Source organism: Schistocerca piceifrons, chromosome 2, assembly GCF_021461385.2.
Source record: "Schistocerca piceifrons isolate TAMUIC-IGC-003096 chromosome 2, iqSchPice1.1, whole genome shotgun sequence".
Classification (NCBI taxonomy): domain Eukaryota; kingdom Metazoa; phylum Arthropoda; class Insecta; order Orthoptera; family Acrididae; genus Schistocerca; species Schistocerca piceifrons.
The window spans coordinates 745,377,944-745,395,589 of record NC_060139.1 but is presented as its reverse complement, the minus strand read 5'-3'; the positions used below and the strand labels follow the sequence as shown (position 1 = coordinate 745,395,589).

Here is a 17,646-nt window from a genome sequence, read left to right as displayed (position 1 = left end):
ACAACTCCATCAGGTAAACCAAGATCAAAAACCTAATGTGTAATAGAATTGAGACAATGAGGTTTAGAAAGATCAATAATATAATGCAGAGAAGTCATGACTGACTGCAGAGCTGTTGCATTGCCAGTTTTAAAGGGCAGCTGCAGGTGCTGACTGGCCCATATGGTGAGGGTGTCTTCACAGTGTCACATGCAGTAGCAATACCAGCACATGCAGATGTAGCAGTGCTGTCTAGTGGCTGTCATTGAGTTCCATATCATCCAGTGGGCCTTAAAACTTGCCGGGCCAGGCTTCCAGAGATAGATAATCACATAAACATAAATAAACCTTGTATGCACCTCCACATAAGGCCATCTTACCCATGAAACAGCCTTCTGCATCCTTGAGCCATTTAGGAGGATCCTAAAGTTCTCTGTTCTGTGGCAGGTCTGTAGAGTCACAGTCTAACTTACTTCAGAACCTACAAAGTCTCTAGTTCATGTCATCCACAACTCACAACCAAGCAGTCAAAATCACTTCTTAGAACAGCAAAGAAAGAAGGAAGATTAGTGTTTAATGTCCTGTTGACATCGCACATTAGAGATCTAGCACGAGCTTAGGTAGGGAAGGACAGGGAAGAAAAGAGGGCTGTGCCCCTTTCAGATGAACCATCCTGGCATTAACCTTAAGCAATTTAGGGAAATCATGGAAAAACTATATCTGGATGGCCAGACTAGGATTTGAATAGTTGCCCTCCTGAATGCGTGTCCAGTGCATTAATCACTGCACAACCTTGCTTGGTCTTAGGACGATGCTGCAGACTGTGTGTTTGAAATTCTGTGAACGTGGCTAGTCTTCTCAACTTTCTGTGCCATTTGCTGGATTGATACAAATACAACTATAGATATCAGATGACAAGCACTTTTTGTTCAAATCTGCACCTGGGTGCACCATTCTCTCAATGGCTGCCAGAACAGCCCCTTCAACATATGGAAAGGGCCCTCACTCCCCCACTCTGGCATCACCTACACCCTGAGTGCACAGGGTGCACTAATCTATTTTTGCTCTTTAACAAGTGATATAATTATTCACCATACACTGAATGTGTTAACAATGCACCTGCCTTCCTTGACAGCTGGCACAGCAGGAGAAGTTTGTTGACTTGGCTCAAATTCAGTTTCTGTGTGAGACAGTCCTTTTATTGTCTTTTCCCCACTGTTTGCCATTGAATCCGCAGTCAACACAACTCTGTCATGAATCAGTTTTTATGGAATTTCTGAAATTTACCTGGAAATCTCACTGTCTGGTGCTTGGATATAAATGTTCTCCATGAACATTGATTCTTATATTGGTTTAACTTATAATTGTAGATTTAATTTTCCCTTTCATATATAACATTAATGTACATCTAGAAAACAACACAATTTTGATTGGTAGAGTGATTAATAGAATATGAAGTTACATGTTTTGCAGGCTGTTGAATCAGTACAACATTTAGGTAGCATTTTTATTTTTACTCCTTCTTTTTAATAATGTATTTCAACCATGACATTCAACACATATTCTTGTAGGATGTAGTGCAAATGAAACAGTACTTACACAGTTGGCACATATTCAACTGGGAAACGCTTGGTGCTGTAAGTAATAAGCATACAGGTTTTTCCAACCATTCCATCACCCACAGCTGTGATTTTTATAGGCCTGTAGTGATTAATGGCAGGGTTTCCTTGGCCACCTGCCTGATTATGCTGGGATGAAGGTGAGTCCCCATTCTGATAGGCTGGTCCTGCCCGCCGAGATGTCATTGCACACCCCTGAAAATTGAAAAGATTATTGTAAAATCATATTTTTGTAAAAATCAAAAAAATCATATGTTTATTCAATTTTTAAACATATTTCAAAAGGCTAGATTGACTACTAATGAAGAAAAAAAATTATGTCTGAATGATATTACTGCCATTTGACTCTACAACCTTCTTTATTTTATATTAATATCATGATTTCAGCCTTAAACCATTATAAAGTACAACAATGTTGCAGATAATTGGACTTTGTTAAGTCATTGTCAAGATCTATTGAATTGGGAGTCCCGAAGTATAGTTATGCCCAACATCATAATAATATAAAATAAAGAAGATTGTACAGTCAGAAGGGGGAAATATTGTTCAAATATTATTACATGACTGTGCCCCAAAAATATCAGAAGATTGTCATGAAAAGATTAATTTGAGTGCACTAAATTTCAGTTATGTCCTAGAATAAAAAAGATCATCACCATAAGCTTTCACATCTTTCCCTTTCTTTTCTGCCAGTAAACAATTCCTGCCTCCCCCCCCCCCCCCCCCCCCCCAGCTCTTTACCACGTGAGTCAAATTAGTGTAAAAAGAATCAGATACAAGACCTCGCCATTATATCAATGCAGCACATCCTATTGCAGTCCTGTCACTGATCCATCCTATCCCATAGCAGCAGGATTACATGTCAAAGCAGCTATCCCATATACCAGTTATATGGGAACTACTGTACAGTCTTCAAATGGATATGACCACTAACCAAATGTCCACCCATATTAATACTCACGGCCAAACAGTTGTTAAAGACTAGTTCATAATCCATTTGTGTGGCATGCACTGAGTACAACTTTGTTAACCTATATGGTTTCACTTCTTCCCTGCATAATGCAGTCTCCATTTTATGCACAAAAAATGGCTTCCTCTCATGTTAAATCAGTGTCCGGGGGTAAAATAGTCCCCCATTTGGATCTCCGAGGGGGGGGGGGGGCAACTTGAAAGGAGGCAAAAATCAAAACGAGAATTGGTACCTGGAATGTCAGAACTCTGCTACAAGCAGGAAAACTAGAAAACCTTAAAAGAGAGATGGAAAGGAATCATATGGACCTCGTAGGAGTTGCTGAGGTAAGATGGAATGGACATGGAGAGTTGCAGTCAGATGAATATGTATTCTACTACTCAGGAGGTGAAGTAAAAGGAATTAATGGAGTAGGAATGATTATGACAAAGGAATTGGCTAAATGTGTGGAATATGTAGACTATCAAATGAGCGGGTTATTGGTGTAAGGCTGAAAGGAGCACAAAAAGATTTACTGATTGTCCAGGTGTATATGCCAACTTCAGAACATGATGACCAAATTGTAGAGGAAACGTACAATGTAATAGAGAGAATAATGGACGAAAATAAAAAATGCTGCAAAATAGTAATGGGAGACTGGAACGCCATTGTGGGAGAAGGGAAAGAGGGAAACATAGTAGGCAGTCATGGTCTTGAAAAGAGAAATGACAGAGGTGAATGGTTAATTGACTTCTGCAGAGAAAGGCAGCTGATAGCGGCAAACACATGGTTCAAGAACCATAAGAGGAGGCTCTACACTTGAAAATCACCAGGGGATAAATACAGAAACCAAACTGATTTTATACTGGTAGAAGAAAGATACAGGAATGGAATCAAGAAGGTGCACACATTACCAGGTGCAGATATTAATAGTGACCACAACTTACTTATGGCAGAAATAGAAATAAGAATGAAAAAACTGAAAAAGGCGACAATGGTGAAGAAGTGGGATCTAGAGAAGTTAAGGTCCAACAAAGAACAAATTACAGAAATGGTGTCTCGGGACTTTCTAAACGCATTACGAGACAAAGAAGCACCTGATAATGCCAATGAGTACTGGAATATGCTGAAAGAAGGAATCATTAAAGCAGGACAGCAAAATATAGGATATGTAAAAGGGAAAAGGTAAAAAAAAAAACCATGGGTCACACAAGAAATGATTTCCAAGATGGAGGAGAGAAGAAAATTGAAAAACAAGAACACTGAAGATGCAAGAAAGATATACCGAAGGTTAAATAACCAACTGCGAAGAGAAACAGAGCAGGCTAGGAAAAAATGGCTAAAAGAGGAATGTGATGAAATTGAAGAACTGGACAGGAAGGGAAGATACGACTTACTATACAACAGAGTAAAGACTATAACATGGGAAAAAAACAGAGCAGGAAGTGCTACAATGGAAATTTTGAGTAAAGACGAAGAGGTAGTGTACAAAGATCGTGACGATGTCCTCCAGAGATGGGAAGAATATATAAAAGAGCTATATGACACAAATAGCAAACCAGAAACTCTGGAACTTGAATCACACAACAGTGTAAGTGATGAAGAGAAAGGACCGACCATCATAATGGAAGAAGTAAAGTCTGCCATTGCTGCAATGAAAAATGGCAAAGCAGTAGGTACAGATACAATACCGGGAGAAATACTAAAATGCTTGAACCACAATGGAATAAGAGAAATATTGAGGTTATGTAATAAAATATATGACAGTGGTGAATGGCCTGAGGACTTTCTGACAACAGTAATGATTCCATTACCGAAAAAACAAGGAACCAAGAAATGCAGCGAGCACAGGACAATCAGCCTCATTTCACATGCAGCCAAAGTGATGATAAGAATAATTAACAAAAGACTTGAAAAAGTAATAGAGGAGAATCTCGGTGAGGAGCAGTTTGGCTTTAGACGGAATACGGGCACCAGAGATGCAATACGGCTCCTACGAATCTTGGGAGAATGGTTTATTGAAAAAGGAAGAGACCTATATATGTGCCTCATCGATTTAGAAAAGGCATTTGACAATGTGGTTTGGGACAAGCTGGCGACTATCATGAGGGGAAAGAGAGTGGACTGGAAAACCAGAAGACTTATAAACTCATTATACCTTAATCAAAAAGTTTCAGTTAAAGTGAGAGGAGAAAGTACAAACTGGATCAGACTAGGGAAAGGAGTAAGACAAGGATGCTGTTTATCACCTACTCTTTTCAACCTGTACTTGGAAATTTGATTGACCAATGCTCATTATATGACAAAGGAGTAGAAATTGGAGGAAGAAGAGTAGGGTGCTTGAGATTTGCTGATGACATGGTCCTTCTAGCCACAGGGGAAAAAGAATTACAGGATCTGGTGAACACCATTGCAACTAACGGAAAAAAATATGGAATGAAAATTAACACAAATAAAACAAAAGTATTGGCAATAGGAGGAAATAAGGAAATAAAAATAGTGCTGAATGGTGAAACACTAGAACAGGTGCAACATTTTAAGTACCTTGGAAGCAGGATGGACACTGATTGGAAGTGCACCATAGAAATTAAAACAAGGATAGCAATGGCAAAAGAGGCGTTTTATAAGAAAAGGAGAATCTTCTGCAGCGGTCTGGACAGAGAACTCAGAAAGAGACTCATAAAATGTCTTGTATGGAGTGTTCTTCTGTATGGCGCTGAAACATGGACTATGAGAAAGACAGAGAAAGGCTGGAGGCTTTTGAGATCTGGACATGGCGGAAGATGGAAAGAATAAGTTGGATGGACAGAGTAAAAAATGAAGAGGTACTGAGAAGAGTGGGAGAGAAAAGACAGTTACTAGATGTAATAAAGAGAAGAAAAAGAAATTGGATTGGGCATATATTAAGAAAGAATGACGGACTGATAAAAACAGTTTTAGAAGGTTATGTAGAAGGGAAAAGGAAGCGAGGAAGGAAGAGATTCCAGATACTGGATGACATGATGGACGGTACAACATACAGCAGCCTTAAGAAGGAAGCAATGGATCGCAGAAAATGGAGAGGCAAAGGACCTGCTAATATAGCAGATAACTGATGATGATGATGATGGTTTCACGGCCAGTGCTGTGTGGTTCATCCAAATCTCCATCTCCAACACCACATACTCAGAATTGTATAAGCGAATATTATCAATTAAACACATTCTTCAGTCTGTAGTTGTCCCTGTTCAGTGTAGACTACTGTTCTCAGGAAATAAAAGCAAGTCACTGTATCTCTTATGAAGGGACAAATTAATGTTGGGAGCCATTCATGAAAACTATCTTTTTTTATAGTTTTACTGGAAAGCATGATTGCTGAAAATGCCAAAACACATTTTTTTTCCCGGTGGGGTGGAGTGTACCCTTAGGTAAAATTGAGCTGAAACATATAGCAGGAAACCATATACATGCATTTGTTCATACTTATACTGGAAGTACTAAATAGTTGTTACTAACTAAGGGTTGGAACTGATCAGCAGTGAAGCCTAAAATATATATTCTAACTGAACAACTTGAATGACCATGATTCTGTTTTTCACCTGCACACTTTATTCATGGCATTTACTATTGCCCTCATGTGTGTCTACAGACACATTGCAAGAGTCAGATCAACGCATAAAAAAAATCAGTATTTACAGAACTAAGAGAATCAACAGTATATTTCACCACTGCATCTTAACAGGCACAAGCTTACCAACAAAGCAAGTGATAAAGAAGAATAGTGGGGAAAAATGAAGCTCAATAAAGGAAAATGAGATTTTGAGATGAGTAAAGCAATGGAGAAAGAAATACATCACCACTTAAATCTCATTCTACAAAGATAAGCATAATTGGAAGGGGATTCTAAGTGACAAAATTAATGTGTATTGTCTTCAAGATCAGTATGATCATGTTTGAGTTTAGCTATGCATTCCACAACTTTGAAAAAAAAAAAAAAGTAGATTCCTTGTAGATTTCACCAACTTTTGATGAAGTAAATAAACTGTTCATCTTATGAGGAAATAATACTCCATTTTATCCATTTGAATGAAACATTTACAATAAAACTTGTTCAGAAGCTTGTATGAACAAAACTATTTTGCAAATCAAACTGAGCATTGCCTGATATTATGGCGTAATGCTTATGAACATAACAAAGACAAGGTTTCATTGATGTAACCACCATATCTCTGCCATGTGAAGAAGGTTTCACTTGGCTGTCATTTGAAAGCCTCAGGAATGGTCTCTTTCAATGAAAGCTAAAAACTTAATGCTGCTCCTTAAATGAGGTTCAAACAAGTACAATTCAAGGTCAAAATGTTAACACTACATGGTGGAAGCTAGGTAGGTTAGGGCTACATCTTATAAGCAATGCAGTCATTAGAGTAAATACTGTAAGGTTTGCTGCCATTAACTTTCACTCCGAATTTTTATGGCTTTGCACTGTCGTACAAGATTACTCTTAAAGATTATGTATGATGATGCTAATTTGTAATTGATGCAGGAAAAGTTTGGATCACTGCACAGTAACTTAACATTTTTACGTTCTGCTGAATGTCAGTTTGATGTGCAATTGAATGTAAAGCCACTGCCTGCAAGAGAAGGGACAGCAAAGTTCTTGCAGAAGAAACAAGGCCCTTGTGCTCTTTTAGCAATTTGCTGTTGAGACCATATGGTTGAAAATGGATTGCGTTCTTGATGATAATGCAACAGTTACATTAATGATGTATGATTTACTGAATTTTCATCCCTCTGTGATATTTGCTGCATGATTTGCACATTATAGGCAATACTGGTAGCCCATTAGGCAACAATGGAGAGGTTTGCGAATTAGCATATTCTCCAGTTGAATACTGTAAACATGCAATAGTACAGGGGCAATCATCCTTAATCAGTTCATGATTTGGTGCAATTTACAGTGACATTTGGGATTCATGGACCACTGCTGTCATTCCTGTAGTAGACATACTCTTGATGAAAATATTAACACCATTCTTTTACTGTGGCTTATGGCCTAAGGGAAGGCTCAAATGGTTCAGATGGCTCTGAGCACTATGGGACTTAACATCTGAGGTCATCAGCCCCCTAGAACTTAAAACTACTTAAACCTAACTAACCTGAGGACATCACACACATCCATGCCCGAGGCGGAATTCGAACCTGTGACCGTAACAGACGCGCGGTTCCGAAGTGAAGCGCCTAGAACCGCTCGGCCGCTGCGGCCGGCTAAGGGAAGGAAAGTTTAAATTTAACCTTCTGTCAATGAAAATATAATTGGAGATGAGACATAATGACTTGCAGGATTTGTCGTGTATTGTAAACTCTAATGTTGTGGGATTCCTTTGATGATTAAAATATCTCTTCATCTACACCATTCCTGTTTGAAGCCATCACTGGGCAACCATCATTTATGTAATTAATAATTGTTGGTTTTTTCAGGCTCTGTAAATAATGATTTCTTTCACTTAGCAGTCAATGTTTTATCTATGGGTGACACCAACAATGATGAACTGAAACAATATAGCCTTCAGTAGGCCTAATTAAACTGTCAACTTTCAGATATAGTTCTGAATGAATTATGTAAGTACCTGAGGATGTGATATCAATTCTGAAACATACAGTGTAAACAAATAAATGGTTCACTGTTCTTTAACGATACCATACTTTGTATGGAGAAGCCAGTTTGGCATTAGAGATAAATACACATTCCCTTAAGAGAATCCTACAGCTTCCTTCATGCAATTAACGTAAGGCAACCACATTTTCTAGACCCAAATTCGGAACACATTAAAAATTTGTGATATTGTAGAAATATATTAATGACAGGTAATAATGCGAAAAATCGCCGCTTTGTTTTACCACTGGCCTATACATTATTCATGTGATAAAATACCCTTTCAGTAGCAGCATTAGTGCCTGGAAGGCAGAAGAGTAGATTTCAGAATTGTTCGTGATTCCGGCTGAAATGAGAAAACTAATAATAAAACATACCGACGCAGATGGAATAAATCTGAAGAAATAGTTTCATAATTGTCATATCCAGACAAATGGCTGTCTCCAATTACCTGTGAAAAAAAATCCGAAGCAGAGTTACAGAATCTTTAGTCCGAAAAAAGGCGGTAGGGATAGTCACATTAATGGAGAACTTACATCCTTTTAATTGTGCGATTATTTTCCATTCGTTAATGGGACCAAGCGAGGCGGTGTCTTGGTTAGCGCTCTGCTTGGCGTTCTTATCGCTGAACCAACCAGTTTTCAGTTATATTGGTTTTTTCAACGCCAGCTTACCGGATTGTTAAAACCGCTCAAAATAACCGGTTTCTGAAATAACCGATTTTCGTTTTTTATCCCTATTATTTCCTGTAATAAACGCAAAACTCGAACAAAGACTGAAAAATTTTGACTTCTTCACTTTCAAGATACACAGAACCAAAATATTAAATAGGCAAATAAAAGAGAACTTGGTCTGTCTACCGTTCGCTGTGTTTTTAGAAAAGCTGTAAGTGGTTGAATCACAAGCATTCTCCTATTGATTCTAATCTTTAAAAAAACTCTGCTCATAAATCATACCATTATTGGACATTAAGAATAGGCAGTGCTAAAGGGTGAAAACTGAGGTTGAGGTTGAAGAAGTGTTTTTCGTGTTAATTTATTCGTTTTGAAGGGCTACAAGCAGAGGCATATTATGTCGACACTGGCAGTAGACTAGCTACTTTTTATCTTTATGTAAGTATGAGTGAACTGTTATGTTCTACGTTTTCTCCTGATATTATGTCACAGGCTTTTAACCTTCCATTGCTACTGTTGGTCTTCCAGACACAGGACTAGATTGATGATTTTTTTAGAAGGTTTACAACACTGTAGCCGCGTCGCATTTCGTGTGCTTCTTTTGGCTGTTGTGAAATTTGATTGTTGAGAGTAGGTTTAAGTCTATGTCTGTGAGTGATTTCGACGTGTTTGGGTCTGCCAGAACCAGCGACAGCAAGAAGGTGAGGTTTGGGTACGCTGAATCAGCCTGTTCATTTCAGGAGAGGGCTAAAATGGATGAGACAGAAGACTAAAAGAAATGGCTAGTGAAGAATCAGGTGAAGAAGGTGCTGACTCAAGTCTTTGGACTGTATTGTGAACACGCTACAGAAAGTGGGTATGGCAGTGACACAAATCATAACAATAATAAATATTTTTTTGGTGAAGACAATCATACTAAATAGATGAAAGACAGTCGTAATCCTTGTGTCTGGGATATTCTCTGATCATCATAAGAATAAACACAAACGCGATTATTGGTCGGACGCCGTAACACTCATACGCCCAACAACAGCGGCCAACAGTTTGGTCACTGTGCGTCCGATCTCATTCGTCGGTTTTTGACGTGGAGGAGAGGTTAGGTTGTGTTCTGTGCATGAAGCAGGTTATATTTTAACCTCTGTGCTTGTAGGCAAGTGCTGCAGTGCGGTGTTTGTTATTAAAAAGCTACCGAATGCATGTAAATAAGCTATATGTGTCTCGAAAAGAACGTGGCGAGTACTGTATCACTGTCATCAGTTATTGGAATTCCATGACCAGTCTTATGAATATGAAATGAAGGGGAAACCGCCATTCTACAAAAGTTAAAAATGCTTTAATTTTGTGACCACATTTTTCTTCTACCACCAACGATTAGCGTGAGAAGAAGGCGTTACCTTTGAATCTAAACTGCCTTTCTTGATGTGTTTAATGTTTCTACGTGTATGTTAAGAAAATATGTAGTTTCACCGATACGCCACATTAAGGCTATTTTCCAAACACGTTGTTCCCACTATGTTTTATTGTGCGACAGTGGTAGGATATGAGACTTCCGTGTATAAAGGTTTTGGCAATGACGTTAGGAGCACATAATGGTTAAGTTACATGGTGAAAGTAGACACTTTCTATAATACGATACGCACATAAAATTTGTGTGATAGTAAGGAAGAATTATTTAATTAATAGAAGACAGAACTGTGGTTTCACAGTAGCCTACCGTATTCTAAAAATAGTGAAAATTAATGCAACGATGACAGGATAATCAGATTCTAGTGCGAGAAACACCAATGCTCACTAAACACTTGCTCAGTGCTCTTTAAACACTTCTCAGTGGATTTGAAACAGGAGGTAACAATGTTTCTGGCGGCAGTATTATTTCAGATTGAGTACAGCTTTCAATAAAGGAAATCATCGATAACTTTTTACAGTGTCTTTTTAGTGCATTTGCACGAAGCATAGCTTCAAAATTCGGTGCTGGTACAGAATAAATTTAACATTTCGTAACATTTGGGATGCAAGAGTGAAGATATTAGCTTTAGTCTCTAGGGCATCGTAAATAGCACCCAACATATCAAACAAAAACTTTGAAATTGTACTTTTCAGAACGTGGTATAGGTTTGAATATTGGGAAGATATCAAGTACCGAAGTGTCGCGTCTTTACTTAAGCCAGAACTGCATCTTTAATGTATCGGATTCTGTAACAGGGCTCGAATCACACCTCTACAAGTACTCGAAATTAGCTTTCGTTATCCGAAAGTGTTTCACGTATGAGACCCTGAAAATGAAGATTACAAACACTATGTTTTGCTGAATTTATCTGAAGTTGTGCAGGCACACGTTAATTAGCCTTCAGAATCATTTAGCATACATGCGAAAGATAGACAAAGCTTAGAATAAGATACTCCGAACACGTAAAACACCGAAAAGTGGACTAACACTACATTTGCAAACCACTTCATGTAACAGAATCAACCCCCTACTGGCATAAAAACGTCAGTAAGTCGTAATAACAATTTGTAGACAGCTAACGTCCCTACCATAACACGAAAACGTCCCACTACAGTAACTTAAAGCATAAGATATGTCGTCCTTCTCATCTGAACAAATAATTTGTTGAGGGTATACTCCACATATAAAATTTCCGATAAAGATTTTGCTCACTTGTGGTTTCAATAAACATGCGATTTCAGCAGACAGATTCCGAGCTGTACCATGATTATGATATTTTTATCCTCAGGATGCTACAAACTCTTTCTTTCTTGGATTAAACATTAGTTTCTCACAGCTTATATGTGAGAATATAGATCCATTTCACCGAAGAAAACAAATTGATTTGTCGTCCGAAGTCTGTACGTTCGGGCGATGAGGTCCGCTACACTCTACAGTGTGACCGCGCTCATAGTGGCGTACTGATTTGAAACGATCGGTCGTGTTTGGTGCCACTATGACCGCAGGCTAACACGCACTATGAATATGGCCGAGACTGCTTCCTGATCTGTAATGAAACACACATGTGGAACACCGTTAAAACGTGCCGACAAATAGGTTGTTCTTAATGTTTCTTCATAAATTTGCAGAAAAAAACCGGCTTTGAAGTTTTCCGAAGGGTTGTATTTGATAGCAGAGGAGATACAGATACACACTGGATGTATAGCAAATTCGGTGGTGTAGTAGATCGATAATCTGGTACAGTTCATGAATCACAGGTTCAAGTCTCGCTCTGATCATCCTTTTTTTTTTTTTCAATTTGAAATACCTACATCTCGTGATCGTAAAATTAATCATCATTTTTTATGAATATTGCACGTTTTCTTATTTATAATTACATATTGTAAGCGAAATTCCTGTTTTCATTTCAAATATAAATTCTTAATTATCGGTATTTTATGAAATATTGTCAGTATAGGTTTCTTAAATTAAGAAAATATAAGTTAATTTTTAGGACAAAAATGAAAAACGAAGTACTCTTTATTTGGATTCTGTCCATTGTTTCGTACCACACATGTAGCCTCACACGAACCCGAGTGATAGGTGTCGTAGAGACATAAAAAAACAATCATTTTCACGGCCACTACCAATACAATATGAACCCAACAGAACTGCCCTGGAGCCAAGTTAAGGGACTTGTCGCGAGAAATAAGACGACAGTTAAGCAGCCAGACGTACTGCAACTAGCGCAGGCAGGTTTTTCACTTGTCACTGCCGAACGCTGGCGGGATATGCAACGCGGCACGTAATGAAAGAAGAGGAAAAATGCGGCGCCTGGGTGCCTTCGTGAATTCTGTTGCTGATCGACTTGATATCAACATAGCAGATGACAGTTCCAGAAGTGAAATGTGTTTCTCGGATAAGGAAGGAGCTAAGAGATTACCAGACGACTGACTGTAATTAATACCACAGTGACTTCAGCATTCAACAATAAGGTGAAATCCCTGCAGTACCCTTCTGCATCTAACATAGGTCACTCAGGAAAATTTCCCTGTGTTTATGTTACGAATTTTCATCACTCATCCTTGTTTGTAATTAGAATACTATATTAGTTGAGAACGAGAGCATTTTGTGGTTTCCGTCTGGTAACCTATGAAGCGTGTAGTAGTGCTGAATTTTTACCGAATATTATTTCATTCTCTTTAAAAATGAAATAACATCCGAAGTTATATTGTTTCTCTGCTCGTCTCTTTTTACGTCTGAGCTGCAACTGCTCGTATCATTGCAGGTTAGTTGGGACCAGGTGGCTGGTCAATGCTGCTCACGCTAAACGCGACGGCAGAGCTATTGTCTCGCATTATCGCTCAGTCTGTGAGCGTGTAACACCGCATAAAACGTATCCTTATGATTGTACTTGGCTGTACTGGACACAGCTTGGCTTCCGCTTTACGTGTAACGAAATCCAATAAGTTTCAAGCAAATGCGAAAGAATACATGGTGTAATGTTTACATCGGGTTTATTCGTACGATGAACACAGTGTGAGTCAGATAATATTGTATCACATATTCCAAGTGTGAGGGGAATTGCAAAGAATAAAAAGATAGAAATATGGCGGTTGTCTTTCAGTGATGAAATAGTGGACGAAGTAGTGACAGCTACTAACCTATGCATCAGATCGGCTAATTCTAGATACTCTTCTTCTGAACCCTCTATTCTTGAGACAGATAGAGTTGAAAGTGAAGCTTTTATTGGTGTGATGTATTTGGGTGGAATATACAAGGCAGGTAGGATAAATTTAGGAGAACTCTGGGACAAAGATCGGACAGGATTGGAAATATTCTACTGCGCAGTGAATCTACAGAGGTGCTGGTTTCTGGCACAGTCTCTAAGATTTGACGATAAGTCAACTAGGTCCGAAGACGAAAAGAGGATATATTGGTTCCTATACGAAATATCTTTGATTTGTTCAAAAAAATTGCATGGCGCACTATTCTGTTGGAGAATATGTAACTGTAGATGAAACGTTTGTAAAATTTCGAGGACGATATAGTTTTCGAATGCACATCCCTTCCAAACCAGGCAAATATCGAATGAAAGTGTTAGTCTAGCTGATGCAAGAACAGCTTACACCTCAAATTTAAACTTTAGGAGAGTAACCAGGTGGGTCTTATAAGCTGAGGAACAGTGCAGCTGACGTGAAAAAGGTTGTGTAATCATATTTCCAAATCATCGAGAAATATAACTGATTTACAAGCAACTAACTGGCCCTGCCACTTCTGAAACACCATTAAATAATTTTTGGAACAGTAAGAAAGAACAAGAAAGAAATTCCCCAAAATTCTTGAACACAAGAGGCAGATATGCTTTTACAAGCTCTTAGGCTTTCAGAAACATGGGATAATACTTAACTATGTTCCAAAGAAAAGCAGGCGCGTAATTCTAATGAGCACTACACATCACTAAAAAAAAGGATAAGAAATGAAGCCTGAGATGATAGCCCTGTATAAAGCTACTAATGGAGGGGTAGACTTATTAGGAAAGATGTGTGCCACCTATGATGTTGCAAGAACGAATAGAAGATGGACTTTGGCGTTACTCTTTTGCTTAATGAATGTATAAAGGCATAAACAGCATCGTTATTTTCAGAGCTAACAACCAGTGGGAGATGAATAAAAGAGACTTTCTGAAATCTTTTTGGAAGATTCTAATCATAGGCCAATTACTAAAAAGGACTAGCAGTAAGCGTATCAACCAACCTCTCAAAAAATCTGAGAACAGACTGATGAACTCGAGCAAAAGAAGATGAAAGTGTAAAGCAGAGTACAGTACCTAAGAGAGGACGGTGTTATGGATGCAAAAATATTAAAATTCAGTAACTTTGTTACAAATACTCTTAAGTCTGTGTGTACCAAATAACATTCCAGCATCGCTTGTAAAGATTGCATGTAGTAGCCTGATACATTAAAAAGACATGTGGATACAATGTGTTAAAAATAAAGAGAGACTCAGTTTACTTCCTAAGTTTTCTTAGATGGTATTTACTCTTCGTACATCATTGCGATTTTCTTAAGTTTCATTGTTCTACTTAATTTGCCATTACACAGTTCTCAGTAACCAATACAACAGTGTGAATTCAGTTTTTACAGTGTACATGTACATTCACCCATTGTATTCATATTCGATGTTGAACGTAAATCTAAGACTTTTTTCTAAATTGCGTTAAGTATTACAACAACAAAAAAATACTCAAATTCAAAGCAGAATGTGTGTGCGTACTTAATATATACAACTCAATTCAGTGTCAAGTTTTTTTGCATTCCAAATCATTAAAGAATAGGAGAGAAAAGCAAATTGGCTTCAAGAGACCCATCATAGCAAGGGTGATGATACAACTGGTCACGTTAGAATTTTAAGGTTAAAGCAAATGGAGCATTGTACCTTACTAATACAGTACTTCGTAAAGGTTCTTGCAGACTAGGGACGACGTCATTGTAACACAGCTGATGTCAGGCCACGACAGTGAGAAACCACCATATGGACCAGATGGAGCAAGTCTTCCACATTGCATGTGCACGCGTAGCATCTAATAGACCACGCCACATGGTAACAGATACATTATTGTCTCAGCAAAGCTGTACCAATTCTTACGCCGTGTAATGGTCGTTTTTCTAGGCATTGTTATTAAAATAGCAATGATTGCTTTTTCCATTTTTTGTAATAACGCAATATTTCAAAGCAATGCAGATTTTGCGAATAAAATTGTCTGTTATTTAAAATATTTATTTAAAAACAAAAATTTTAGTGCTGCTGCGTTGACCAATTAATGTTTCGGTTTCTTTACCCGGCTGTTAGTAAAAAATAAAAACACCTGTTATAACAGAGACCAAGTAAAAACCGAAAAGTACCGGTTATTTAGAACTATAAAATGAATATCGGTTTTCATCGGTCAGTTTTTCCAAGCCCCATTTCAGGAGGAGTGGAATTCGAATCCTCATCCAGTAAGCGTGCTTTTAGGCTTGCAGTTTCGCTAACCCCGTTATGCTGATAGCCTGTATGTTCCCTATGAGACGGAAATTGCTGATTTCCTTCTCCATCATGGCCCTAGTGAGCTTGTGTTTCGTTTTTAATGCTCTTGTTGTTGATGGGACGTTGAAACCTAATCTTCCTTCCCTTTACATTAATGGACAGAATCTTTTTTTCTCAGTACTTACAAACATGGTAACCTACATGTAAATTCTTGTAATGTATGACTTAAGTCATCGTGACATTTTACTGATGTTATTTGTCTTGATAGCAGATCGTGAATGGCTTTGAACAGAAAAATTTTTAGAAGTATAAAACTTGTAACGACTTTGGTTTTTGAGAAACATTTAAAAAGTGACCTATCTCACAAGGCGAGACAGTTTTGGTACAGTATTCGAAAGACTCCCACGAGGCCACAATCCATCAGAGTATTCAGAATCGCCCCTTTGTCTGTAGGGCGACAGAAATAAATGATAAGATATCAGTGGCCCCGCATTTCGCAAACTAAGCCTCTGTCTTAATTCACGCGTCACAGACAGCGTAGTCCACGATAAGCGACTGAATATGGTGGAATCCCTTCGACCGTTGAACTACACACAATGTGCAAGCTGAACAGACGTTCCGCCGGCCGCGGTGGCCGTGCGGTTCTGGCGCTGCAGTCCGGAACCGCGAGGCTGCTACGGTCGCAGGTTCGAATCCTGCCTCGGGCATGGGTGTGTGTGATGTCCTTAGGTTAGTTAGGTTTAAGTAGTTCTAAGTTCTAGGGGACTTGTGACCTAAGATGTTGAGTCCCATAGTGCTCAGAGCCATTTGAACCATTTTGAACAGACGTTCCGTGGTTATAGGCACTTCGACGACGAAAAAGAGGTGTGTGTGTGTGTGTGTGTGTGTGTGTGTGTGTGTGTGTGTGTGTGTGTGTGTATGTGGCAAATACGGTACTTCAATGCCACCCACGTAACTTACCTACCAGTCTGTGTCAGCCCTACTCATTAGTCAGTGGGCGTTGGTGACCATGCTTCTAGGGTTGCCATTCGTCTCGATATATCGGGACCGTCACCGTTATGGACGTTCTTGTCCCAACACGAACTTGGCGTAGGTACTGAAGTAACGCCTTCTGTTAGCGCAACATTAAACCGAAAATCCTGAACGCAAATGCCAACTACTAAAATTACGCGAGTATTTGTATTCTACTACCGCACACTACATCACTGTGGAAAGAGTATTTTCTCTGACGTCGGCCCAGTGTACCAATTAAAGAAATCGACTGCTACCACGGACTGTGGAATCAATCATACAGTGCCAGTTTAAATACAAGCTGGCTTGCATGGAGTTTTATACACACGTAAAAAGAAAAAAAAATACTTTCTGAAAAAAGGTGCTATGAAATGTCAAGTGTATGCCTACACGTGTGGGCGATTGTGATAAGTACTTGAGCGGTATGTTGTTGTATCTGTGTTAAGTTGAAGACGTACCGGTGTGGAGTGAAAGGCACGGACACAATGAAGCTCGGTGCCTATACACAGCCCTGTCGTCATCGTCAGAATCACCACATTATCACCATCACCGTCATTCAAGGACACCCATACCCGGGGATAAGGGGACAGCGTCCGGCCACCTCCTACCCCCCCTCCCCCTCCTCACCTTTTCTCAAGCTCCTCTCAGGGAAAGGGAAAAAAATGGTGCAGTCGGTACTATATATATTCCATACTCCCAGCTCCTGACCCTCTCCCTTCCCTACACACTATCGTATGGGCGCTCTTGCCGCCGCCGTGTTTTAAATTACTCTGTATACTTAATGCATCTGATGTCCTTCATTGGTTTTTATCTTCTCCGTTCTTTCACC

The 17,646-nt window shown here is 38.9% G+C and overlaps 1 protein-coding gene across 4 annotated transcripts in view; it reads right to left on the bottom strand.

The window, feature by feature from the left end:
• The window catches only part of LOC124777424 (ras-like GTP-binding protein RhoL), a 325,071-nt gene that overhangs the window by 37,049 nt on the left and 270,376 nt on the right, over nt 1–17,646 (bottom strand). For all 4 annotated transcript variants that reach the window (XM_047252824.1, XM_047252823.1, XM_047252821.1 and 1 more), the window contains one exon: nt 1,579–1,793. In XM_047252824.1, coding sequence (XP_047108780.1) covers nt 1,579–1,784 — 206 coding nt within the window. In that variant the 5' untranslated portion in view covers nt 1,785–1,793. The remainder of the gene's footprint in view (nt 1–1,578; nt 1,794–17,646) is intronic.